Source organism: Pyxicephalus adspersus, chromosome 3, assembly GCF_032062135.1.
Source record: "Pyxicephalus adspersus chromosome 3, UCB_Pads_2.0, whole genome shotgun sequence".
Classification (NCBI taxonomy): Eukaryota; Metazoa; Chordata; class Amphibia; order Anura; family Pyxicephalidae; genus Pyxicephalus; species Pyxicephalus adspersus.
In genome coordinates this window covers 150366868-150394854 of record NC_092860.1, presented here as the reverse complement: position 1 = coordinate 150394854, position 27987 = coordinate 150366868, and the positions used below count along the sequence as shown (strand labels likewise).

Below are 27987 nucleotides of genomic sequence, written 5' to 3'. Positions count from 1 at the left end.
TTCAAACTGATCCACTGCCATTTCGGGTAAATAAGATATCTGTGTTTTATGTTATAATGTTTGCTATGTATGTTTATTTTTCACTGAAAACTCAATAAAACTGATTGACACAAAAAAAGTAATATTAACTCCAAATGTTACGGATGGTACTGGAACAATGGTCCTTTGTCCTAATGGGCTGCAGGAGGAATATACATTCTATTAATGAGCAAGCAGTCTCAGGTAGGGGTCTATTGCTGACACATGGGGCTGCAGTGAATTTAACAAACAGAACGTTTACCAAGGTTTTACAATCCAGTAATTACTGTTCTGTAAAAACCCCTAGCTATTCTCATTAAAAAATCATCCAAAACAGACATTTCTCTTACATTTGGACACAAGGGTGCTTTCCGCTAGCTTCATGGTACAAAGCCTCAGTTACATAAAAATAAAGTATGGAAATCAATTCTTCCTTTCCACTTGTTTAACATTACAACACTTCAATCCCAACTAATGATTAATCAAACTCCAGTACATGCAGCCGTTTTTATTTGCTTATAACTAAATAGATACAGGAGCATCTCATTCTACACATACACAGACCAGCTGGTCTATCTTTAGTTAAACCATAGCGCTCTGGGAATCCTTTCTCACATGAAATGTGACACATTCGCCCATACATCACCTATGTCTCATGCTCCCAGGACCATGCTTTCACAATTTAGGCCAAATGAAAATTTGTCATTTTGGAATATGCCCATGCCATCTGCTAAGGAAAAAAAAACAATTACTGATAAAACCTGCCTATTCAGTATATTCAGGGAATCAACTGACCTATTTTTGTTAACATTACTGAACCCAGACCTAACCAACTAAAGCAATACCAGAGCCTAACACTGCCCCACAGACACCCCAGAGCCTAGCACTGGCCCCACGGGCACCCCAGAGCCTAACACTGGCCCCACGGGCACCCCAGAGCCTAACACTGGCCCCACGGGCACCCCAGAGCCTAACACTGGCCCCACGGGCACCCCAGAGCCAGAGTGTATCCTACAGAGTACAGGGGGCAAAAAAAGTATCAAAGGGGCCGTAAAGGCTTTGCTATAGAAGACAGACTGCAGACAAGATACAGATGTGGTCTGAAGGCTAGGGTCGTAGGAGACCGTGATAGCTTGAGGACATATTGTAAGAGACTGCTAGAAATTGCTGTTTTTATAGCTCATTTGAAACTAAATGCCCCTAAATTACTGGGGTCTGAAAAATTCTACACAGCAAATACCAAAATTACCACACTGGAAGCCTCCAAGGTTTATATTCGAGCAGTTTCCTTTAAGAGGATAGAGAGGTTATGCAGCATCTGTAAATCTAAAGACCTACAAAGGCAGCAGGTCCAGCATGGAAAAATCTCCACCCAGCGTATCAGCAGTGAACGCACATCTTGCCAACAGGGAAAGCACACGAGGATGTCCGATACCAATCCTGGCAGTGATTTCTTCACATTCACACACACAGCAAAAGATTGCTTCCAGCAACAAACCACAGTCACTTCCAACCAAGCAAAAAAATAAATAAATAACATTTTTGCTAAGGGTAGGGAATTTTTTAATAAGCTATTATGCAATTCTAATGAAAGGGAGCCTGTTGCTTGGAAAAGAGATGTTAAAAAAAAAAAAAAAAAGACAGATGAAGCAAAACCCAGCCAAACCAGGAAAAAATACCGTAATCGACAGGAATATTGTAGGCAAAGTCCAGTATCATCACCACAGCTGGACTGTCCTGATAAAGTCACTGGCTCTTCTTACAGTGCTACGGAGAACAATCCCAGGAGCTTACGATTCCTGGCTTCGTATTAGATCACAGCCGGTAGTTCCAGAAATAAAGGCCTCTGGCATGATGCCCATGATTGACCCATATTAGGAGCTGGGGCACAGCAAACTGCACAATGTCTAATGGTGAGTTCTCCATGTTGAGCTCCAGGGCTTTAGAATCTGCAATACTATAGACCAGTGTTTCGGAACATTTAAACCCTTGAAATTACTTTCAGGTCTTCAGGGAACTCCTTAGAATTACTATATCCACAGCTCACAGTACATGGGCATAGAGGTCAGTGGGAAGAACAATCCTCCTACAGATGGTAAAAAAAGATCAAAAGTGACCCAAGAACCTTAAGGAACCCCAAACAACCTCAGGGGGAACCTTATCATTCCATGGAACCCTGGTTGACTCTACTATAGATGCCCCTTTGCTACTTCTACTATAGATGCCCAATGCCCCACTTCCTATCTGCTTTCTAATCTACTACCAAATACAACCATCAATGGTCAACCATTAGCTCTTTCCATCCTGTAAATGAAGGCTTTGGGCGACTGCCCATACTAGCTGTAACTTGGTGGAAAAAGTATCAGTTCCCCTCAAGGACAAAGTAATGGGTTCCCTTTAATGCTCCTTTTCTTTGTTTTCCATTCAGCCTCTGAGATGGCGTTGTCTCCATTTGTTCCTCCATCTTCCAGTACTGAAACAATGTGGGGGACCCTTGATGAGAAATGCAAGTTCAGTTTACTCCATCACCAAGATAACTCCTTAGGAACCCTAAAATTGAGACTTTTCCATGTCATAATAGATTGCCATCATGTTTAGAAGGATTTCAGCAAAAAAAAAAAAAAAAATTATATCCAGATATATTTGACATCAACAAAATGGAGGTTCTAAACCCCCATCTAGTAGATGTTCCATTAGTACATACAACCATTTTGTTTTTACTCAGAACAAGAAATCACCAAACTAAACTCTAATGACTATTACAGATCCTTATAACAAAAAGGAAAAAAACATGCACTACTTCACCAATTAAAGACTTCACACAAAGAAAACCAAAAAGCTTGTTACGGTTTTATAAACTTTTACAGCTTCGTTCTTTGTATAGTTGAGGCTTAAAGCCGTAATCTAGACAACAATAAAGAGGAAGCGGGACAGCTGGAGGTGGCAATACAAACAAAATTGTTATAGAGCATAAAGCGGCTGGAGGAAGTGGTAGCCCTGTGCAGGACCCTCCTATAAACACCGGCTCTTCTATAGAGGTGAAACTAAATACCACCAGCCATATACAGAGGCATTTTACCAACACTGCCTGGAAACTAAAACTTCCAAAGGATTACAAAAACATTTATGTAGCAGTAGGAATGACCATCCCACGTGATGACATATTTAGCATTGCCTGAATGCAGACAACTTTCCGGAGTATGTGGAATCTGAGCTAAATATACTGCAGTGCTGAATTGGACTACAGAATATATTTACACAAAAAATGACAGAATGTTTGCCATATTCTAGATCTAAAAATTATGCTCTACTGTCTGTACAAAAGCTACCAATACCATTGTCTATGGATAGGATTATGATAACATTTTAACACATCCTACCAATTTATGATAGGGGAGTAAAAACTTTCAGTAAACTTGCAGGCTTACTTCAGCCTGCACATTGACTTTGGTTTACCATTTACCGTCTTGGTACTCTGGTAGCTGGTTGAAGAAAGATTCTACATAAAGAGGATCACGAAATCTCAGTTGAGATTAGCACCCCTAGATACAAATGACTACTAATCCTTCTTCCTTATATACCTGTACCAAAGGTTGTCAAAAATATACAAGCTTTATGATCTCTTTACCATCGGCAAAATGCCCAATGTTTACCAGCTAGGCCAGTACTATCCAATTGTAAAGGATAGTCCTCCCATAAATGCAATTAGAAGCCTTAAGGTGCAATTTACAATGAAGAAAAATCAAAGATCTTTGTATGTGGACCCCTAACCCACACAAGCCTTAAAATTGACCCAGCATGCAGGCGATAGTTGGAGACAAACACCGGGAAGCCAAAATCCTTCTGAGCAGAGGTTGTAGATTTTGGATAAGAAGGAGTTGTTATGTAACTGTTATAGAAGGCGTTTAGAAAAGTTCTATGGCACGTCTCTAGAAAGAAATATTTCCTTTCTACCTGTCTCAACAAGCAGCCAACAGTCTAAACAGCAGGCACCCGGAAGGGGGTTTAGGAGCGACACGAAAGAGACTACACAGCTCACAGCAGTCTGTGGAATCTCTCAGCAGACTGAAAATATAAACTAAAACTCATATGAAGGAAATGTAAAGTGAACCTTCTAAGACATCATTCCCAATTTACTTAAAAAATGCAAGTCCCAAATTAAGAACCAAAGAGTCACTCATGGCAATGGGGTGCAAGACCTCACAGTTTCTGATTGACATGCTGTGTGCTTATTCTAAGTCACTGAACTGAACCTTAAGATGAAGGACATGGAATTGGCGGTATATAGCCAATACTATAGGGTTGGGGTTTAAAAATCCCGCAGGTCTCATATACTCAGCTCGCAAAGGGCAGCAGGGGATTGTCTTTGACCACTATGAGAGTTGCCTCCTAGTCCAACCTCAACTAGTCCTATGACAGCACCATCACCAGGTCCTTTTTAAGGAATTCTACAATGAAAGTAATCGTAAATTCGTAATTTCTTGATTTAATTTTAAACCCAGCTGTATTACTTGGTACTTGATGGTAGTTTGAATTTGCGGGATAAAATTAACCTATAGAAAGTTAAAATGACCTATAATTGGCATCAGTGGGAGGGAAACAAAGATTTATCTTCAATGTCCATGGAACCTAACGATAAATAAAAGCAGCATTTGGGGTCAATGGGATAAAGTATACACCATATCAGCGCAATGCCTTTGAATTCCACAGAACTAAAATAAGCCCTGTAATGGCAGTACAATAAACTCCTAAACTGTTGGTGTTAGTGGGATTTTCACATACTGTAGCTGGCAACCCCTGGTGTTCGTGGAATAAATATGTGCCCCCCTTTGGTGCCAGTAGGAGCATAACTCCTAAGTTATTGGGGTCAGTAGGAGAAAAAGTAGTTAACTGAATACACACTTCTGCATTGACACTCTGATTAGAAGTATAATATTCAAATAATGTGGGATATCACTTGATCTACAATGGCAAGTGGTGGAATGCAATGCATGTCAGCACTCATTGCCCTAATGACACTCTGCAAAGGTCCAAGTATCCTGGATCCTGCAGGACACAAACTTTGAGGAAGTGTCTAAAATCGAAGAACTCTACCTGGGGATCCCAGATACTTGGCAACCATGGTAGATGTATGGGCAGTGTGTACTTCTCTATAGACCCCTGGGAGAAGCAACCAGCCAATCATAGGGGAAGAGGGACAACGTTTCCACAGGGGTTTGTACAAAAATCAACTAAACTTATACAGCACAGTGTTGATGGGTGCTTTTTATCATCAAAATTATAAACCGGCTTGTGCGGCACTTTTTCCTTTTAGAAAAAGCACAGATTTTTTTTAACCGTGTGAAGCTTCAAGTCGGCATGTGTCTGCCTGCAGGTTATATGGATAAAAAGAGAAAAATCCTCGAACCGAGGCTGCATCTGGGAATACATCATAAATAAGACAAGCAGGAGATCAAAAGACTCCTCAGACAGGCTCTGAAACTCAAGTCTTAACAGATAACTTCACTTAAAAAAAGTCAGATCTACAGAAGTTTTTCACAGTTACTCAGATGTGGTGAAAATGTCAAACCCTCGGAATTTCCACAGTTCATTATCTCCGTCATCCCATCCTTTCCTGAGATTAGGACACCTTTGTTAAAAATGTACTGGTTTCCATGAGTTGTCTAAACTCTCACCAGGTCCAATAAAGTTATTTCATCCAATTGGATAGCGGAGGAGTGAGGAGATATTCTCCTGTCCTGTAAAACTAGCAACATTGCATGCAACCTCTATTGAGCCTCATTCCTCAAACTGCACGAAAATACATTAGCAGAGCTTGCAAATCCATGAAAACTATAGTTCAAAATGTTCAGTCGACCCAAAGATGTGGCAGTTAGTTAAATGTCATTTTGGCTTCTCTGTAGGCCAAGAACTGTCCCTGTCCTTGGACCTCTTCAGTCTAATATTAGGTCCTGGAAGGGTGGGAATAAAGGCAGTGGCCTAGGCAGGCTAGACTTCCAGGAAAGAGACTGAAGATTTGTGTACATAGGCTAATATTTTGGGATCCTTTCCTTCAGAACACCCTACTTAACCCAAGTTTTTTACCAACCAGTTCATGCCCCTGCCAGATCCACTTCTGCATGGAGTAAATAAAATCTCTCCTTTTCTTCATCCAGGAAGAAGCCTGGATCTGCCAAAGTACTGACCAATCTGGAGCAGGTGTTCCATCATATACAATGAAATGGTCGGCTATCACGGGGAGGTCTTCTCCTATCGTTGGACATGGTTAGAGTCTGGACAGGTGAATCCAGGGCTTTGCTGGTGGTGGGTTGCTGATCAAATAAGCAGAACTATACAACAAGGAAATGATATCCTTTACCTTTTACTGCCAAGATCTTCTATATTACCAAGACCATTATTACCAAATAACTATGAGAGCATCCGTATTCACTAACAAGATCTTCCATAGAACCTACCTGCTTGACTGTCACAGTATCAGTCAGTGACCTGGAAGGTGTTTTGAGAACACCAGATCTGCTCAGATTTCTGGGTCGAGAACTTGAAGCCAGATTTATTATTTCCAGAAGACCACCAGCAATACCGGCCAATATATTTCATAGGAATCTTTCTGGAAGATTTGCAAGGGCCACCATTGCTGACCTTTTAGATTCTATTGCCCCTCTCTTCATTCCTACAATGACCTAATAATGACTTCCTCTCTCATACCCTCCTCACACACACAGCTCCAAGACTTTTCTAGAGATGCCCCAACGCTCTAGAATGGTCTTCATTTTATTCAGCTTGCTCCTTCTTTCTGTTAATTTAAAAGAGGATTTAAAACCCAAATTTGCCTACCTGTCTTCTTCCGTCTCTTAAAACACTCAGTACACGTCCCACCAATCCATATACTTCCCCCACCTCCTAGATTGTAAGCTCTTCTGGGCATGGTCTTCCCCTCCTCCTGTGTCACGGTCTGTATCATTTGCAACCCCTATTTATTGTACAGGGCTGCACAATATATTAGCGCTATATAAATACTGATTATTAATAATAATAATATTATATATTTTTTTTTATATTGAATTTATACATGAATTATTTATGATGTCCCACCAAAGAGTTGAGAACATTAACTCAAACTGCAAAAATTCACTTCTATCATCCCTTCTCATGCAAAACAAATTTCTGGTCAATTTGAAGACCTGATCACATGATTTGATAGTTGCCGTGAATATGCAGAAAATTTAATTAAAGATTCTCATTTTTTTTAGTAAATCAGCTAATGAAAGAAGTATTCAGGAAAGGATTTCATACTTCACTCATCTGCGTTTTTGTTGCAGCTCGGTGATCGAAGTAGTGAAATCAAAGAGTCCGCATGACAACCAGTCAATTAACATGGTCAGAAGATCACAACTTCACTGTCTCTCATGAATAGTTTTAAAAGGCAGTAAAAAAAAGTTTTGTTGTGCATGGCAACCAAATTCCATCAAGTTAAAAAAAAAAAAAATGACAAATATTTGCCTGGCTGCCATGGACATCACTGCCTGTGCTTCAGGCCATCTCTGAAAATAAGGCAGCAGATCAAACGGACTGTTAAGAGACCAACTAAACTTTCAGTTTAAATACATTCCAGGTGCATCAAAACAAAATGTAAGCAAAGATTTACAAACGGGCTGTGACAGCTATTAAAATAAAAGTACAGACTGTCCCCTGTCAACATCCTGCAGAATGGTATACTTGTTCTGTTTGCCAACAGGGGTCTCTCTACAGAGGTGCTGAGTCAGAGCTGTCCAATCAGCAAATCTCAAGCTCCTTTCTGATTGGAAATCTCCAGTTCTGAACTAACAGGGGTGTGTTTGAGCTCTGCAGAGAGACCACTGCTTCTATGCAAAGATAAAATCTCCTTTTCTGATCCATGCTGGCACAGGACAAGTTTTTCAGTTTAGGATCTGGCTGTTTTCTGAAGCAAACAAACTCACTCTACCGAAGTAAAAAGAATCTGCCTTCCTCACTTCTTACGAAAGTAAAAAGCTAAAGCCTGTACTTGTTTGAGTCATTGACTCGGAAAGTATAAGGCCACTCCAGATGCCAGCCATGCAACGTATATTTTTAGGACGATAACAATAGGAATACTTTTGGTATAGTGCAACATTACATAAAAGGGGACAGTTACGGGGTAGAAGGCATTAATATGGGAGTTCAGGAGCCATGTATAAGCAGGGATGACAATCTCCCTCCTACAACCAGTGTCCACACGCCCCCACCACTTTCCCGAAACACACACCATACGTCTTTTCCAAATCCCATTACATTAAGTAGGTCTTAGCAGCAAACAAATGTCCGATTGTTCCTGACCGTGGTATGAGGGATTTTTACATGTCCCGTGCACGGCTGCTCTACACCCACGACAAACTGCACGGAAAAATCTCACTGTCCTAATAAAAGGCACCACCTCTGTACAACACCAACATATTCATATAGCTGCTGGAATGGCATCTGAGCCCAACCCAAAAACCTGCCTCAGAAATAGGAGGGTGTGGGGGTAAATTAAGAACAAAACCTAAGGCATCACGTAACACGGGCCTGGTATACAGAAGATGCACCCTGATCTCTAAAAAGATACAAAATATTGACAATGAGAACAAAAATATATTTCCTATGGCTAAGTACACGCGCATCGTTTTAAGGCCATGTGTGTATGTGTGTTACCGTGTGTTGTGAAATGTGCAGAATATGAAAAAAATGCATGCAGGTCCATCAGTAAGGTGTATGAATCTATCATAAAATTTTTCTAGCCCAGTTGAACTACTGCAATACAGACACAGGTTTATGGCATATACTCGAAGATAAACCAAGATTGTTTGTCCTAATTGTGTGGCTAACTGGAAGAGCATGGGGCAGAGTGGGCAAAAGCTTAGGAGCACTGGTATGCCTACTTTTCATCATTTTAGCCTCTCGACCACCCAAAAGTCCTAAGTTACCCACCACATCACTTGGTTTGCTTCCTATCCACGATGAGGCAAGCAAGCAGTCAATGAGAATGATGGTGGTGGGAAGCATAAATTGCACATAAACATAAAAGAATATAATCTACAACTAACCTAAAGGATGTTGGCAGGTAAGTACACAGGAATAGGCGGAGTCTAAATAGAGAAGACCTAAAGGATGAAACCAGAAATAGTTATACCAACCTCTTCCAGCAAGGTCCTCCTGACTGTAAACTGAGAAGGGTTCAGTTTATATTTGGGTATATACTGTAATTGCTGCTTAAAACAGAACTCCAGTCAAAAACATAAAAATAGGCCAAAAAAAAAAAAAACACAACAAAATCAAAATTTGTTGCAGTCTTCACCTTCAAACCTAAATACATTCCCAGTATTATTTATTTCCCACACTAGATGTACTTAGTCTTACTGCAAGCATCATACAACCAACTCCAAGAGCCCAAGTCATCCTACACCTGCCCCATCTCCCTTTTGCTGCTTCTTCCTTTCACACTCCAGCCCTGCCATACAGGAACCACAAACAAGATATTAGGTCAAATTCAACATCCTACATGGCTTGCGTTTGAAATAAATTTTATGTAACGCCTATAATTCATTTCTAACAACTATTATTTTCTGTCTGGTATCCCTTCAGCATTTATTTTTGTTTAGAGCCCAACGTTCAGATATGGATGTACAAAGCTGCTTTCCTGATAATGAAGCAACACGGCACAGCTACGAACAATATGATATCACATTGTACACCGGAAGAATTTGGCAATCCCCCCAAAGCATGCAAAACTCTGATGAGGGCCGCTCCCCAACAAAACTGCTATAATGAAGTGCGTTCACAGGCATTTGTACGAGGAATTACAGTTACAATGATCTAGTCAATTTTAGTTACTTTCTAACTATGAAACTCTGCCTTGTGTTACGTTACCCTTTTTCCGCTCCACTTTAGACCTCTCTTAAAAGCCAGTACTAAGAAGGAAAATATTATATTAAAAAAAATATATATGTATCCTTCTGAAAGTAATAAAACCTTTTAATTTTATGTTGCAGCCGAATTCTAATAATTTAATTTTCTTTTATTTCTCATTATTCTACATTCATTATCCCATAATGACAAAGTGAAATTAGAACAATTTTGTAAATTTATTGCAAAGAAAAAAATGAAATATCAAATTTACATAAGTAGTCAGACACTTGAAATTTAGCTCAGATGCCTCCTATTTTTTTTTTTGATCTCAGCTGAGATGTTTCTGCAGCCTTCCAGTTCACCTGTAGCGTGTTAAAATGGATTGGCCATGATTTGGGAAGGCGCACACCTTTCTATAGAAGGCCTTATGGCGGACAATACATATCAGAGGCAAAACCAAGCCACGATGTCAAAGGAACGGCCTGTGGAGCTCAGAGAGGGGATTGTTGTAAAGCACAGATTTAGGAAAGGATGCAGATATTTCTGCAGAGCACAGTGGCCTCCATATTTCTCAAATGGAAGAAATTTGGTACAACCACGACTCTTCCAGGAGCTGGTTGCCCAGATAAATGGAGGAAGAAGGACCTTAGTGAGAGAGGTGACTAAGAACCTGATGGTCACGGACTGAGCTCCCGAGATCCTGTGGGACTACAAGGGAAACCATAACTGCAGCCCTCCACCGATCGGTCTTTATGGCACTGTGGCTGGACAGAAGTCTCTCCGTGCTTGGAGTTTGCAATAAAATAAGAGGACCTGAAGGACTCCCAGACTGAAGAACAAGATTCTATGATCTAACGAAACCAAGATTGAACTGCTCCAAGATGACAATACCTGCGCATCATTAGAAATATGCCCCCGAATGTTCCCCCAACCACACCGCATACTTTTCTGCTCTTTCCATCACAATACCATGCTGGGTGTTTCTTGAACCCATGCATGCAACGATAGGCAACCTTTAACTTTGGACATACTGAAAAACAAAAATTCCGATTGCTCATGAAAATTATGACATGTATGTAAAGTATTGTCTGTACACATCTCCACAATCATACATGTTGTCACCCTACAATTGAACTAATAACTTGGTTGCTATAGTAACCGGGTTGACCATCTTCTCCAGTAACCTCACAAGGCCCAGTGTGAGATTGAAGCCAAAACACATTAGGTTGCCGATTCAGATCTAAACGTATTGTTCAGTTTATTAAAGACGGGGAGATAGACATTGCCAGGATGGGAATAAAACTATAACCAGAAGTTGTCACACTACAAAACAACACATGTGCCTTTTGTAACATACTTCCTGTCGGTACAGGAAGTGAGATGAAATCTACACATTATGGGCACAGAGCACAGTAAAAACAGGCATAGGCACCCTAGGATATACATATTGGCCGAAGTTAGGCCTTCCGTTGTAGTTACTATAGCAATTATCAGCCATTTTGTCCACTAATCAAATACACAGCCCGAAAAATATTGTGAGATCCTGCTGAGGCATAGAAAACACTGCCTTATGATTGTAGTTGGGCCTTCGTCCTCAGCAATATACTTACTACGACAACAGTTACTGACTTTATCTGTGGCAACCAAAACTGACATAATGGCGGCCATTTTATCAGCTAATCCCACAACCCAAAACAAAAGATTCCTGCCATGGCACGGACAACACAGTCTGCAACACCTTTAGTTCCTTGCATTGATAAAATGACATTTTGTCGATATTGGCTCAGGACACAAAGTGGCTCAGAAGTCTCCTGTACAGAACACAGGCTGCCCGAGGCCTTGTGCAAGCCAGGCATTCCAGGCAGCACGCCGTGCCCAGTCGTCATAAATAACAAGGACCAAAATAGACTGTTTCGGCATCGATCTGTTTCCTCCCGAGCCAGCAGAACACATCTGACAGTCAGGAAAAAAGAAAACATGGCCGGGTGGCTGCACAGGGGATGTGTGCTCTGGCGGAGCAAAGAAGAGAAATTAAAGGCTTGTTTTTCTTTGTTACCCTGTCTTGTCTTAAAAAGTCCCAAAAAACTCATAGGACTGGTTAAGGGGGAAAAAATGTCTAATTCACAATATAAACCTGGAACAAAAAGGCCAATTTACAGTACAGAGTTGGAAGCCAGACACTTCCTGCAAAGGATTCTGGGACAAGAACCAATATGATCCCCAAGACCGTCTATGGCTATCGCAAAAGTAGGCCCAGGAAAGACTGGGGGGGTGGAGAAGATGGTTAGCGGACACGCCAAGAGAAAACAAGAAAAGGAGGGCATTGTCCTACTTCTTGTCTTTATTCAGGGTGCACATGATATTCAGCTCAGCATGTAACTCATTTACCTCTGTGGTCCAGTTCTGGGGCCATGTTTGACATTTGCTTTGGGTGCAGCTGGTCTTATTGAGGTGGATTTGCTACATACCCTACCAAGTCAAAGTTTAGAGCTCTTTAACCATAAGCTTGTCTGAATGTAGAGCTGTAGGATCTGGCAGAAGGACCTTTGGACCTTTGTGGAGAGATTGCGGCTTCCTCAGAACCCCAAGCAACAGTCTTTTTATACCATATGCTGGTTACTGCTGAACCAAAAGACTTCCTATATATTGGATATAAAAGAAACTGACTCACTCTACCAAAACTTGTTCAAACATAGCATATGCCCTCATAAATCTTTCCTAGACTTTGCCGCTTTCATAGGCAACCCTAGCTGCTATTAAAAAAAAAAAAAAAAAAAAAAGGCGCACAGGATCACATTTGCAGTGCTGAACAGTATTCGGTTACATTGGTTTAACAGACTTCAACAAACAGGGATTGTCAACCAAAACAACCACCATCGCTTGCTGCAGCAAAAGTCACAAACCGTATGTATGTCTGCAGGACAGTTCTACAATGATGCTCCAGACACATACAAGACATTCCACCTTCTAAACTAGTTGCACACTAGGCAATTTATATATATATATATATATATAATTCAGGTAGAAATCAGCAATGTTTTTTTTCTTTTTATATAAAATTTGTATACCTCATCATAGGAATATTGAAGCCGTTTTTGTGCTTGCTACAATTGAATTTTAACGGTAAAAATTGATCAAGACCAGTTAACAAACAAGTCATTGTAGTCAACCATTAAGATATCATATCATTCAAAATAATTTCATCTCCTGGCCTTCCTAAAAATGCCACCCGTCTCCTTGCCATGTCAAGTATACTACAAAGCTTGGCTCTTTTTATCTGATCTTGCCCCCAACATCATCCCTCCGTTCTCCAACATTCTGTTGTGGGTCCCACTTCTATTCTTAAAAGCAAAAAGGCTTGACACACTTTCATGCTTTTTAGATACCACTGGACTATTGAAACTAGTGGTTGAACTTGATGGACTTGCGTCTTTTTTTTAACCTGACTTAATATGTAACAATAACATAATGATATATTTGGTATTAAAATCTCTGGGTAATATTGCGGACATAATATTGAAGGTTTTAATGCTGCTGTATACACACATTTCTGGGATATCATCCGGTAATTTGTAACCTCATCACAGCATCAGCCGCCCTCCACACCATTCCATACATATATTCCAATTATATTCTATTCTGCGTGCTTACTCATCCTTGTCTGAGTCATTTAAAGGAACCCCGACTGTGCTACCAATACCTCCTAGTCTTCTGAACATGATAGGTGTTTGGCTGCCACAATGATCCCGCAGCAAGGTTAGTCACCGGATAATACCCATGACAATCAGGAATATTGACCTGACTTGCTGAACACAAATGACTCTAAAATGCTGAAGTCAATTAAACCCAGGCAAATACCATTCACAGGAGAGGCCATTAGCGGAAGCCTATGTATTTCACCTCGGGATTCTATATACCAGATACAGGACAGGTCTACCCATCCACCCAGCAATTGTAAACATCTCAGAGCCAATCCTACTCAAGATCTTAAGTCCGTTCTTCATTTGGTTGTACACTCAAAAGTTAACAATTTATGTATTTCTCAAGGTCTACCATATTGTTAAGTCAAACTAATTGTAAAGAGTGGCATCTGGTAAGCCAATTCAGAGGATGGGTATATTTATTCTTGCTCACTCCCTAGCTCCTAAAAAAGGTGAATTATTTTGCCAGAAATACTGTGTGCTGTGCCATGGCAAATTGGAGGCCTATGGAGTACCTCTTAATGGTTTGATTGCAGAAAGATTACACACAATTGAATTATAGCAATATGGCCCATTGAACATGTTAAGTTCACAGGACAACATTCAATGTCATTTGTCTACTGTGTATTGAATGCTCGTGTTTCTAGCTAATGAATAGGTAAGAGAAGCTTCTCTAACCTTCAGGATCCAATTAAAGCCAATTACACCTTAATCCCTACTCCTACCACCAACTTGTATCGAGTAATTACTAAAAATCAAGAAGCCAGACAATATTTCTAAAAAGTGAGATTATCAATGTTGGTGTCCATACTCCCTCAGCAGGGGTGCATTTTATTATTAGGACTACAAAGACAGAAGAGTAGTACATCACTGGTCAATGTTGGCATAAGTACTCACTGATTTCTTTGGGATCGCCCCTCTTGGAAGACCCGATGCAGAGGTATAGTGACCTGCCCCAAAAACTGGTCCATGCCGATAAGAGCCCGGTGCATGATCGTTAGCTGGAGCTCGCAGTTCTCCCCTCTCTCTAGGGCTCCAGGAGATAATTCGAAAGTACACTCCTCCTTCCATTCTGGGGAACCAGGAGTCTTCTCCACCACAGAGGTGCTGTATTTCTCCCGACCTACTTGGATCAGTGTGTAGGCATCACTGGTGCCATGTTTTCCCTTGGCTCGAAGGCCTTTGGCTTCTAGGATGGTGACTTGAACATGGGTGGGGAACCAGCCCAGTTCAGGCTCTGGCCGCAGGAACATGAGGATGGATGAGGTGCGACAATGTTGCAGAAATCACAGGTGCCTGTAGAAGGAATGGGAGAGAGATGTAAAAAAAAAAGAAATTTCAAAATACAATCAAAATTTTACCATAGAGATGAGCAAATGAGATAACCAATAGTCACAACTGGACCATTTGTGGTGGTACCGTAGAAGTTGGAGGGTAGTTTACAGCACCAAAAGTCATGTGATTTGGCTTCTCCTTCAACCATAAAGTGGTCTTTAGTGGTATGCAAAGACACTTGGACACTAAAAACTCCACATTACAGCCTCACTTTTATGAATGCAATGTGAAGGCATACCACAATTTCCAGCAAAGATTAAATACAAGTCCCCGAGGGTACGCTTGTCCATACCACAGGGTACGCTTGTCCATGCCACAGGGTACGCTTGTCCATGCCACAGGGTACGCTTGTCCATGCCACAGGGTACGCTTGTCCATGCCACAGGGAACGCTTGTCCATGCCACAATGGCAAGCTGCAAGACTGCAATGCCGATACCTACTGGGACCTACCCATTCCTTTAAATATTTCCTGGAAAACCCACTCCAATATACAAATTTTTTCACACAGCTTCCTTTTAGCTTTTCGTTTGCCCCCCAACTTTCATGGTTGGACTTACTGGCCAATAGGTAGTTGCAGGTGACAGAGAGCCAGATGTCAGGTCTTCTGAGAAGTACAATAATATGTATATTACGGTGACCTGGTCTCCATGGAACATCAGGTGCTCCAGAAGACATCTATGGGTTTGTGTAGACCCCAAAAGGCAACGTGGTCATCATCCCTACCCTGAATATAACTTTTAGCCAATAATCCTTTCTCCAAAACCCCATACTAAGATTCCACTCATTAAAGGTCCATCTATCTTTGACATTGAGGAGGGGTTCCATGTTATAATAATACCAGGATCACACAGAGGACTCCAATGACGAATGCAGTGGCAACAGATATGATCGTTCAGAGCCATGGTTTCCTCCAGTACAGTCACATGACTTTAGCTCTCCAAAGATGAAAGCCAATGTGGAGCCATCTTGGCTGTAGGACAGATATTTGACTACACGGAAAGATTTACAACTGCAGAAAGTTAAGGTAATACGGAAGTGACCGCCATTAAAAGGTTAGCCATGCCAAAAGTAACTGATGACCAGTAGCTTCCTCATACCTCTCAGACACTCCACCAACAGAATCTGGTGCTCCCACAATGGTATCCACATTCGTATCACTACATTCTCTGCAAATACACAATCCAGCAGGAGCTCTTCATAATCGGCACCATGACTATACAGATCCAGGAGCGCAATACCAATTGAGCCCTCTAGATTAGATGAGGTTATCAGAAATGTAACTCTCTACTAATGACAGATGAAAAGGGTGGGGTGACTCTTTAAGCAGTATACTGAATGGTCTCCTTACTGAAAAATAACAAAAATAAACACAAAGCAACAATGCGCTGCCTTATCTCATGCAGTAAACCCTCGCTAGGTGTGAGCAGGTCACATGGTTCTTTATTAAATCTAGGACAACGTTTCCAATGAAATCTACAAGCTGCCTAAACCTCTCTATTCTCTGTCACGGTCCTACCGGCCCCAGGGAAACGTTTTGGTTGTAGATGATGATGTATCACCAAGATTTTTCAATAATGGGAGGAAGCCATTTACCAAAATGTATTCTCTATAGAGAAGCAGCCTAGTTTGGAAGTAAGCCCAGAACCCCAGCACATTATGGAGCATCAGCCTATACAAAATTAAAGGCACTTACCATCATACATTAAGGTTGTAATATGAATTAGTCTTAAAGGATTCTAATGGCATTTCCCATCATCCATACAAAGAAACATGGTGGTGAAAAAAGCTAAACATCTGGACTGGGCAGTGCACAGAGGTGTAGTTGAACCACTGTTGTGTCAGCAACAAGAAGCAGTTGTGAAGGTGCAAAGCTTATCTGGACATTTACAGGGCCAGAAGAGTAAAGTTAGTCATTCGAATAAACTGTTTTCTGTAGATCTACAAACAATTTTGTAACATGAGAGGTTACCTAAATAGTTACTAATAGAATAGATTGTTCAGGTAGATATTCTACAACATGGACAAAAACTAACTTTAGAATTGCCAAAAGTATGTAATATGAGGACAAACCTAAAGCGTCCATATCAGAGTATTGTATTACAAGGGTTATGAACTGCTTTGGATTTACCAGTAACTACGTGTGTTGTGAGCCTAGACCTGCCCTCAACCTTCCCTTCAGTCCAATTATACTGACTCTCCTGGACTGAAATTCACTGCACACAGTGAGCTTCTCACAATGTGCATTAGAAACTGCAGCAAGTCAGATAGAGTCTGCCCCACTTCCTGGCTGGAGGATATCCAGCATCATCTAGCCCCTCCCTCTCCAGCCTGCCTGTCCCTGGCTCCACCCCTTTTTATTTATCAGGTTACATATCTTCCAATTATAGAGGCCCGGCATCACATGTGGGTGTTACCTAGGTGGATCCGTATGCAAATCCAGTCTGCTTAGAAACGCCCACTCTTTAGATGACAGCCACATATCAAAGCATTTTAATATTTGCATAACTCCTCCCACAAGGAAGCCCACTACATTAGAGGTTAGAGTTAGGTAGAGATGCAAGACACTTTGTTTCAAGACACAACCTGACCAAAAGACCCACCTTCAATACTTCCTGATTGAGGCACAAACTTACCCAAACTTCTTGGTGTCTAGTCCCAACCCCTTCCTTCTCGATGCCCAAAATCTAACCCCTAGCACGAACCCCCATATGACTGCCTTACCCTAACTTTCTAGGTAGCAAAGTTTGACATGTGAGATATTTCACCAGAACACCACACCCTCCTAGCAATCATGACCTTGCCCAGGGAAGCACAGAGACGCAGTAATTCCTATAATAAGGCTTTAGTGAACTGTTATTTGGGTTATGAATGGGGGTAAGATAAGGAACCATGGAGGGTAAAATATCAGCAGAATAAATTATAGCTTTGCCGGATTTTTAAAAGCTGCTAAAATGGCCAAGCATTAATTATAAGCATCAACTGAAGGCTGATTGGATGGAACAAATGGCTCCGCATGGGATGGGCTACACAGACACCATGTACGGTAACAGTACTAAGCCCCACCCACCACACAATGCTACATGTGTAGCTTACCCCATAGACGGCAATGTGTTCTAGCTGTTTGCCAAATATTTGCTACATCCAACCTACCTCTAACTTACCCAGAGAAGATATTTCATACAGACAACGAGGAGAGCTCTGCTTGGGATTAGGGGGAAGTGGAAAAATGGGGCAGAAACGCTGCGAGGTGGGTGGAAAGCATTAGGGAATAGGGCTAGGAGAGCGCCCACAGTCCCCAAGAGACAGAGGATGACTCAGGCTATGGGCTCCACCCAAAATTGAACCATCACTTATGGATGGAAGTTGGCCTAGGTCATAGCTGGATGTGACCCCAGAGTCATGAGACACAAATGTTTGGGGGTCACCCCATGTAATCCTAAAGACCTAATGCAGCACAGCAATGCAAAGTCACTCCAGCAGGCTGCATCCACTCCCATGTACAGCACTGCAGAGAGGGGTGAGCTGTACATCCAGGGGGGAGAAGAATGCTGAGGTCTGCCATCCACACACAGGACTGGAATGCAGAGCACACACCTACACAGGATGCACAGTGACCTGGAATGCTGCAGAGAGACCCCCACTGCTCATCCTGCACAGCATGCAGCCTGAGCAATGCAGTCCAGGCAGAGGATCTATACCATATGCATGCAGCAAAATCCCATCACAGGGGACACTTACCTCTCAGCTGGCACTCATGGTGCAGGGGGGCTGCAGATGGTAAATTTACACTGCCAGGGGGTGGTGAGGGGAGCCAGCAGGGAGATGTGTGTCCAGGGAGGGGATCTGTCTGTCTGCACTCCCAGCACAGGGAGAGAGCAGGCTGCAGAGCTGCTGCAAACTAACTTTCTTCTGTGTTCAGAGAGGAGGAGAGAGAGGAGGAGCTCAGCTATATACACAGCTGTCCTACTCATACACAGGACACAACTACACAACTATACAATAATACACAGCTGTCCTACTCATACACAGGACACAACTACACAACTATACAATAATACACAGCTGTCCTACTCATACACACTGCACAACTACACAACTATACAATAATACACATCACAACTATACAATAATACACAGCTGTCTTACTCATACACACTGCACACACTACACAACTATACAATAATACACAGCGCAACTATACAATAATATACACAACTATACAATAATACACAGCGCAACTATACAATAATAAACAGCTGTCCTACTCATACACAGGGCACACACTACACAACTATACAATAATACACAACACAACTATACAATAATATACAGCTGTCCTACTCATACACACTGCACACACTACACTACACAGCTGTACAATAATACAGAGTACAGCTATACAACTCAACAGTGCACAGAGCAGTGACACAACACAACAGTGCATAGCTGAGATACACAACACAATTGACCAATAAAACAGAGCACAGCTATACAACAGAACTATCCAATAATATAGAGTACAGTCATTCAACACAACAGTTCAACAATACAGAGCACAGTTACACAACACAACAGTGCACAGCTTGGCTACACAACACAACTGTTCAATAACACAGAGCACAGCTATACAACACCACAGTGCAAAGAGCAGTGATACAACACAACTATCCAATATCACAGAGTACAGCTACACAACACAAATGTCTAAAACTACCGAGCAAAGCACAGTGATGCAACAGAGTACAACTGTCCAACAATACAAAGCACAGCTTTACAACACAAGAATGCAGAGCGCAGCTACACAACACGACAGTAAAGATCTGGGTTATACAGTACAATCATTCAACAATGCAAGCTACAACCAGACTACATAACACAACCATCCAACAATGCAGACCCAAGCTACAGAACACACCTTTGTAGAATACAACTGTCCAATAATACAGAGCACAGCTACATAAAATAACGATGCAGAATACAACTATACAGAACAACCATCCAACAATGCAGAGCACTGCTACACAACACAATGCAGAGCCCATCCATGTAACACTTCTGTCTAACGATGCAAAGCCCAGGGATAACACACAGCTATCCAACTAATCCATACCCACCCTATGTAGAACAACTGTCTACCTACGGCAGAGCCTGTCCAGGTAACACAACCATTCAACAATGCAGAGACATCCATGCAACACAATTATCTAATTAATGCAAGACCCAGCTGTAAAACATACCCATGCAACAATGCAGAGTCTGGCTACACTACACAACCATCCAAGTCATGCAGTGGCCATCCATGTAACAACCAAAGAATGTACAGCCCATCCATGTATCACAACCATCCAACAAATGCAGAATTGTCTATGTAACAAAACTATTGAAGAACCCGGCTATTTGACATCCAACAATACAGTGGCCATGTAACACAACCTTCATACTAATGCAGAGCCCTTACATAGTGTACAGGTAAGATAGGTGCTGACTCAAGGCTGAATCCTATCGGCACTTTTCAGCTTTTTTAGGTTTTGGCCCATATGACCGATGGGGACAATTTAGACAAAAACCAAAAGCTAAACACCAAGCCTAGTAAGAAAGGTATCTTTTCATAAAGAGTTTTGCAGCAATTTCTGAATATGTGGTTGTGTGAGTGATTGTTACATAAATTTACTCCGCCATTGTCAGTGTTTTTTTCGTCAGTTCTCATCTAGCTGCAGCCTGGCAATTCTCTTTGTAACAAACGGACACGCTGACCTTCATCCGTGACGCTTATGAAACTGAATATGAGAGCAGCTTGTGCAGCCTGATTCAACCTTCTTCCAGGGAACAACTGTGACTAGGCCACATAATTGGCACATGTGCCTAAAGGGGGATCTCTGGATTAAAATGAAATAGGATCGTAAGGCCGGGTTCCAAGAGACAGACGAAAATGCCCCCGTCCTCATTAGGAGGTAGGTCACACCGTCTGTTTAAACTTAACCTAACCTACTAATACTCACCTCCCCAATACTTCTTCCTCTAGTTACTACCACTGCCAAAATATTCATCTGATATCAGATATTAGACAATGTGTCACTCCTTTCTTCATATGGCAATCTTCAGACGTATCAAGGTTCACGTGCTCCCATTATATCCAGAAGAACCAAATATTTTGAGAAGGAGTGATGGTAGTGTGCCGAAGAGGTCATCAGCAATGTTGGGGGAAGGCTTTACAGAGGCACTGGACAAGAAAGAACTCTTTAACTCCATCCACCAAACATGGAAATAGCTTGTGTTGGTAGGACAGAACATTTAAAAGAAAAATAACATTTTACTTAACGGTTTGCTTGCCACTGTGACACCTTCTTTTCTTCAGCCCCACCACTTGGTCCCTTCAAGAAATATTACAGTAGGTTCATACAACACAAGTTGATGTAACAAGTTGGTGGACCCTCTTTGACGTCCAGGTCACTTGGTCTATTGCTCCACTTGCATCTACAGATTACAGAACTTCTGCTAGCTGTGACTGAACGGCGGCTCCAAGAATGATGTTGGGGAGCTGGGGACACCACAGAGCAGAAGTTTCAAGCCACTCCTCTGGTCCGTTTTGGTATTCCACTGCTTAGAACCAGTTGCCTATTCCAACCTCATGCTTGGATTTCAACCATGACTTCTTCTATTTGTCTGGACCCCTGACCTGAATGTTTTTACATATATTCCCTACACTTTGGTATTTACTGGTTGTCTATTTGTCAGCTGTGAACAATGGTGGGGTCACACCACCATCTTTAACCCTCCCTTCTAGAGGATGATGACCTTGGCCAGGCACTTGGCTCATTTGGCACCAGCCCAAGTCTAAAGATGTCAACATGGAGGCATTAATGACTGTCAAGATGTATGCGTATATATATCCCAGTGACTGACCTATACTGCAAATTCCAAAGATTTCCTGTACCTCCTTCCAAGAGCTTGATGACATCCCCGTAGAAATCTGTCTCCTCTGTTCCTGGGTGAACTGAGGTGAGTAAGACATAAGCTCCTGGAGAAAGTTGTGTGAAAACGTCTTGCTGGCTCCCCCGCGTATTTCTTTCCTTATTTGTTTTGTTTTCCAAATGAAGGAAGGAAAAAAAAACATTTGAAGAGTATTTAGCCAATAATCAACTTTAATTAAGTAAAAGTTTCTTCATTAATATCACTATAACGCACAGCAAGCAGATGGCTCCTTATTCAACACGTTCGTTCAGATGAAAGTGTAGCAAACAAGCTGGAGAAAGAATATCCGTGATTTCATTTCTTTTTTTAACCCATGGTTATATATATATTGGAACACACTTCCTTCTTTTATAGACCTGCCCACATTTGTTTACCTTGGCCAATAAAAAGTCTTTTTCTCCTGAGTTAGGTGAGAATGTCCCCACCCCTGAGGTTCCCATCTTCCTGAATTTGAACCTATAGATGTGAGTGAACAAGACTGGGCATCAGGTTACTGAATTCTATTTGTATTTGTCCAATATTGGTTGAGGATTCTAAGGACATTTATGGACACTCACAATACTTTTGATAGATTCTTGATTCATATAATGCCAAATATATTTTTAATTTTTTTTGTTATTCAAGTTTTTAAATTTTTTTGCATCTAAGGGGACATTTTAAACATCACTAGAAGCGTCCACTGAACCACCCTCATTTTTCTAACTCAACACAATGGTTCTGATTTATTAAAGCTTTAAAGATATGCTATCTCTGGAATGGTCTTCCTCATCCTCTTCGGCTTGCTCCTACTTTCTGCTCATTTAAAAGAGCACTCAAAACCCATTTTTTCAAACTTGCCTACCCGTCTTCTGTCTTTTGAAACCATCACTACTTCCCACCATTACATATCTCCCATCCTATTGTGTGTGAAATTCCCCCACCTACTAGATTGTAAGCTCTTCAGGGCAGGGTCCTCTCCTCTTATGTCACTGTCTGTATCTGTCTGTCATCTGCAATCTCTATTTAATGTACAACGCTGGGTAATATGTTGGCGCTATATAAATCATGTTTATTAATAATAATAATAATAAATCAGCAAACCTGGAATGGATTTCTTGCCATTATTTGGCAAATGATTTCAATCCTGGACCAGCTCCATTCCAGGTTTGGTGGATTACCCAGATTCTCCCATGATACATTATTATATCAGGCTCAATGTTCACAATTCACTAATCTAGATCATACTCTGACCTACTTGAACCATATTTGCCTAATATTAGTAATATAGGCATTCAGTGAATAGAGTGGAATAAATAAGGTGTAAAATGTCCCACTGCCTAAGACAATATTTCTTACCTACATCGGGTGCATAGTATTAAAAAGATCGATTAATGATATCATAAATCCCAGTAAATTCCACATTTTCTTCCAGCTTTGCATAGAAGAAGAAGCAATAAAAGTGGGCAATTCAAAGTCTTCCATCCATAACCCCTCTCTGTAATTCTGATCTAATAGTGTACTATAGCCAAAGAGTCCCAGTTTGTTATATCAGTGTTTCTTGACCCTACTATATGGAGGAACCATTAAAAAAATTTTCAGGTCTTCAGGGCACCCCTGATATAATTATTATATCCACAGCTCACAGTATTATAGTGGGGTGGTCAGTGAGAAGAATGTCTCTTACATTGCTGACCAGTGGGAAGAATGTCACCCATACAGATGGCCAAAAAGATCATCAGAGTCACTTGAACTAATATGGAAAGGGCCAAATTGCCCATTTCTCAAAGACCCCTTATCAACCTTTAGAGGAACCCTAGCGTTCCATAGAACCTTGGTTAGGAAACACTGATCTATACCCTCATTTACAAAATATGTCTGCCATGGCCACTCTACCTACGTCAATTATTATATTAACTTTCCAAATTTCCATATAGGCATATTAACTTTCCAAAGACGCAATATAGGCATTAGGGTACCTTTTGGTACATTTGGTACATTTTTACGTAAATTGGCTGCAGTGTACCTCAACACAGAGCACAAATAGACCTTGCTGCCTTTATTAGAGTACTAATGCATTCAAAAATATGATTGCCGCCTACCATCAATGCACGTGTTGAGTTGCATCACCACAAATTTTGCAGTGCATTCTTACAAAGGGCCAATAACAAACGTTTACACTGAGATGGTCCCAGGAATTTGCTCCTGATGATGGGAGATGTTGTTTTTTGAATACTAGATGCATGTATTTCACACATCCTAAATTCCGTATTCAGACAGCAGAATGGAGCCAAAATTCTGTGGATATTGCAGTGGCACTGAACACAAAATAATTATGCACCCTACTGTTATATTTTACCATGAACACGGATGATGTCAGACGTGGTGGTAACAAAGTATTTTGCTTTTATCTGTGAACTCCTGCATGTTCAAAAGCTTTCCGGTTTAAAACAGATTCCCTTTAAATTCTGTCATGCATGGATCATGGTGTGCGTCTCTTTCCATCCGTTCTTAGATGTCAGGGATGGTATGCGGGCGTGATGGGACACGAATCCCAGAGCTATGCTGTAACATTGCAGCCTAACTCACCCATTCCGCCCGCCTGTAAATTATTCATTTTAGTGAGAAGCCATTCATTCACAATACTCTATAAATAATATAATAAATAAATACTGCCCAACATTCAGAGATGGGAAAGAAAAAAACAAACTATAGGCGGGATACTGAAGGAATACCATTAAAATAAAGAATTGTGTAAATTTGCCCCCCAGGCTGGCACAGTTGTATCGGCTCCTTTCCTGGAATGGATTTTACTGAACAATTGAGCTTTTTTCTAGGTGCATTAGAACCGGCACCAACCAATAGAGCCCGTTCTATTTCCAGGCTGGAAGACGTCCAGCATCATCTACACCCCCTCATGCCCTCATGCCCGACCTGAATAGGATTTCAGGTCCTGGATAATGGGGGATATACCTATGTACTTGATATCTTTGTGAATCAAAATAGTAATGCTGAGACTTAATCCAGGTGTGGAATGAGAAGTGTGGGGGTAAGATATTATTAACACAGTTTTTATATAGCGCCGACATATTATGCAGGGCTGTACAAACTCCATAGTCATGTCACTAGCTGTCCCTCAAAGTGGCTCACAATCTAGCGTCCTTACTTAGTCATGTCTTTAATACAGTCTAGGGTCAATTTTTGGGGGAAGCCAATTAACCTAACTGCATGTTTTTGGAATGTGGGAGGAAACCGGAGTACCCGGAGGAAACCCACACAAAACACAGGGAGAACCTGCAAACTCCATGCAGATAGTGTCCTGGCCAGGATTTAAACCTGGGACCCAGCACTGCAAAAGCCAGAGTGCTAACCACTGAGCCACTGTGCTCCCATAAGTTTGGGTAATTCCCATGCATATATTTTACTTGTGACCTTTTTCTAAAATTAAAGTTCCACCTTTGAAGAACAATACTTACCTACCCTTCCATGTGTACCGCCTATGTCTTCTGTATTAAATCCAGTGTCTGGTGAATCTTCAGGATCTGGGAATGTCAGATTCACGGTCCATCTCTGCATTCAGAGGTTTGTTCTGCTAATACACATGCTTCTCTTATCTCCTGTAGTGACATTGAGCTGGTAGGAGGAACCCCAGCCCATGGTGAGGGACCAGAATATCAACACACAAGAAGATTAATCATAAAAACTATTTTAAGGAAAAATCCTTCGCTTTCAAAACTTGAACCCCTAGGAATATTTATACATAATGGCTTGCTTACTTGGAATAGCAACCTTGACAAACGATAACCATGATCTACAGTGTTGGCAGTGCTTCCATCGTCTCCCCTTCTTCAGGGTTTGGAGTCTTTGGCCGTCATAATTGGCTTTCACTAGCTGGATGCAACTCCTGAGCAGAGATAGAGGAGTTTTTGCAGAGCAGATTTTATTTTACATTACATGTAAGATTGTACTCGAGCCTTTGTTGCAGACAATTCTATTGCTAAATCATATCAGCATAAATAGTGATGATTGGGAAAATGTTGAAGCCCTATTCATCACTTCTTCCCCAGAATGGTCTGTTGAACTAGCCCAACTGGTAATTTAGCCCTTGGAAGCAAAATCCACTACAAATTTGTCCAGAATAAACTTGAGTTGATTTTAGGCTGTTCACTTACCAAGGGGAATTATCATCATGCAAAGAATACCCAAACTGGTGCAAGGAAATCTAACTAAACAAGATTTGTCCTGGACATGGTTGGATGGTTAAAGTCAGCGGAGCATCATCTCATTAATTCGGCGGAGTGAAATATACCTTGCAAAGGGATAATTCACTTTGTTAACTTACCAGCCTATACACCTTAGCTTACGTCACCATTATCTTGGTGGTCAATGGGAAGAATGTCACCATTACAGATAGCCAAAAAGATCATTGGTGTCATTTAAACTGACCTGGGAGTTACAAATTGCTCATTGTTCAAGGAACAATGGAAACTTATGGACGAACCTTGGCTGAGAAGCACTGATTATTATTATTATTATTATTAATATTAATAAACAGGATTTATATAGCGCCAACATATTACGCAGTGCTGTACAATCAAATAGGGGTTGCAAATGACAGACAGATACAGACAGTGACACAGGAGGAGAGGACCACTGATGAAGAGATATGGTGCAGATAAAATGACATAGACTGACAACCATAAAAAAGAACAATAATGGAGAATTCCACCCAGCACAGAGAGAAGTGGTACCGTATCACTAATACAAAGAATAATGTATAGCATATAACAAAAGTAGTAGTACTATGACAATGACATGAAGACATCCTTTTGTAACAAAGTACAAGGAGAGCAAGAAGTTGACTGATATGCACAGGAATGGTCAATGAAAATTTTGTAAAAATGCATATTTTAGATTTTTTTTAATATATATTTTAATTTCTAAACAAGGCAGAAATATTTTTAAGGGCTAATAGGCAAAGTACTCATACAAAAGGTACTGGGAGCCAAGCACTGCTATGGAGAACATGAACAAAACAAAAATGTAAAAAATAAAAAACTATAATTCAGATTTTTTTTTTTTAGATTATTGTGTTAATGTGCATTAGGATGCATGGTGACAGTGAGAAGTGCATTGCAATATATACTGAAAATGTGTGACAGCTTGTTAAAACACGTTCATATGAATCTTGATGCATTTCTATTCAATGGAAATCGCATCAAGGTTGAAAATGCATTGGCACATTTCAGCAATTAGAATATATGGTGAAATTTTACATAGAATCATTAGAAGTTTATTTTGCATTTTGTAACATTTTTTTATTCTAGTGAGTCCTTTCTATCATGGTAATTCTGAAACATAACTATAGGCCCCTCTCCCATACACATTTTGAACTTAAACATATTTGCATCAGTCCTGCTGTAGAGATTCCAAAAATCTACCATTTGATCTGCAATTACCAAGTAGAGTCCAAGCATCAGGCCAGACTTCCAACAAACCCCAACCTTGTTCAACCAGACTCCCAAGTACAGTTTCTAGATACAGCTCTTGCTTTTGTACTCTTTTATGGTCTAATATGTTTGCTGTGTTAGTCAAAATTGGGATTATGTCTTGATTTGTAAGAGCTTTGCAATTTACACTCCATGCCTCAACCTGAAATCATTCATTTGGATTTTCAATGGGTGAACCTGTTTGCAGATGGTGTTCAAAATTTTCAAGTGACTTGTCTCAAACCCAATTCCAGCTAAAAATTATGCTGAGTACATTTTCAGGGCTATTAAATTTCTGTTTGGAAATACAACCACCTATCACCAAAAACACTCTAAATCTGGTTTTCCTACTTGGACATTAAACTAAAACTCAAAATCACACAAAAAAGAGTCTATTCAATCCCAAATGAGAGCAAGGAAAGCAGGGGAGGGGTTTGTGAGGAGGGCACCCATGGCAATGAGAAGGGCAGTGTAAAATGTGGAGCGGTGAGGTAGAGGGTTGGAATCAGTTGGTGGCCTGCAAGGAAGGTGCTGGTGTGGTAGAGTGACATTGCAGGAGCAGTGGGAGCTGGGTGTTAGGGTGACATTGCAGGAGCAGTGGGAGCTGGGTGGT

At 41.0% G+C, this 27987-nt stretch overlaps 1 protein-coding gene across 1 annotated transcript in view; it reads right to left on the bottom strand.

Moving 5' to 3' along the window:
• The window catches only part of RAB11FIP5 (RAB11 family interacting protein 5), a 61007-nt gene extending 42176 nt beyond the window's left edge, over positions 1–18831 (bottom strand). The window contains exons 1-2 of the mRNA XM_072406669.1: positions 18676–18831; positions 14499–14897 (exon numbers count right to left, since the gene is read on the bottom strand). Of these exons, the coding sequence (XP_072262770.1) occupies positions 14499–14854 (356 nt within the window). The 5' untranslated portion in view covers positions 14855–14897; positions 18676–18831. The remainder of the gene's footprint in view (positions 1–14498; positions 14898–18675) is intronic.
• Between the last annotated feature and the right edge of the window lie 9156 nt (positions 18832–27987).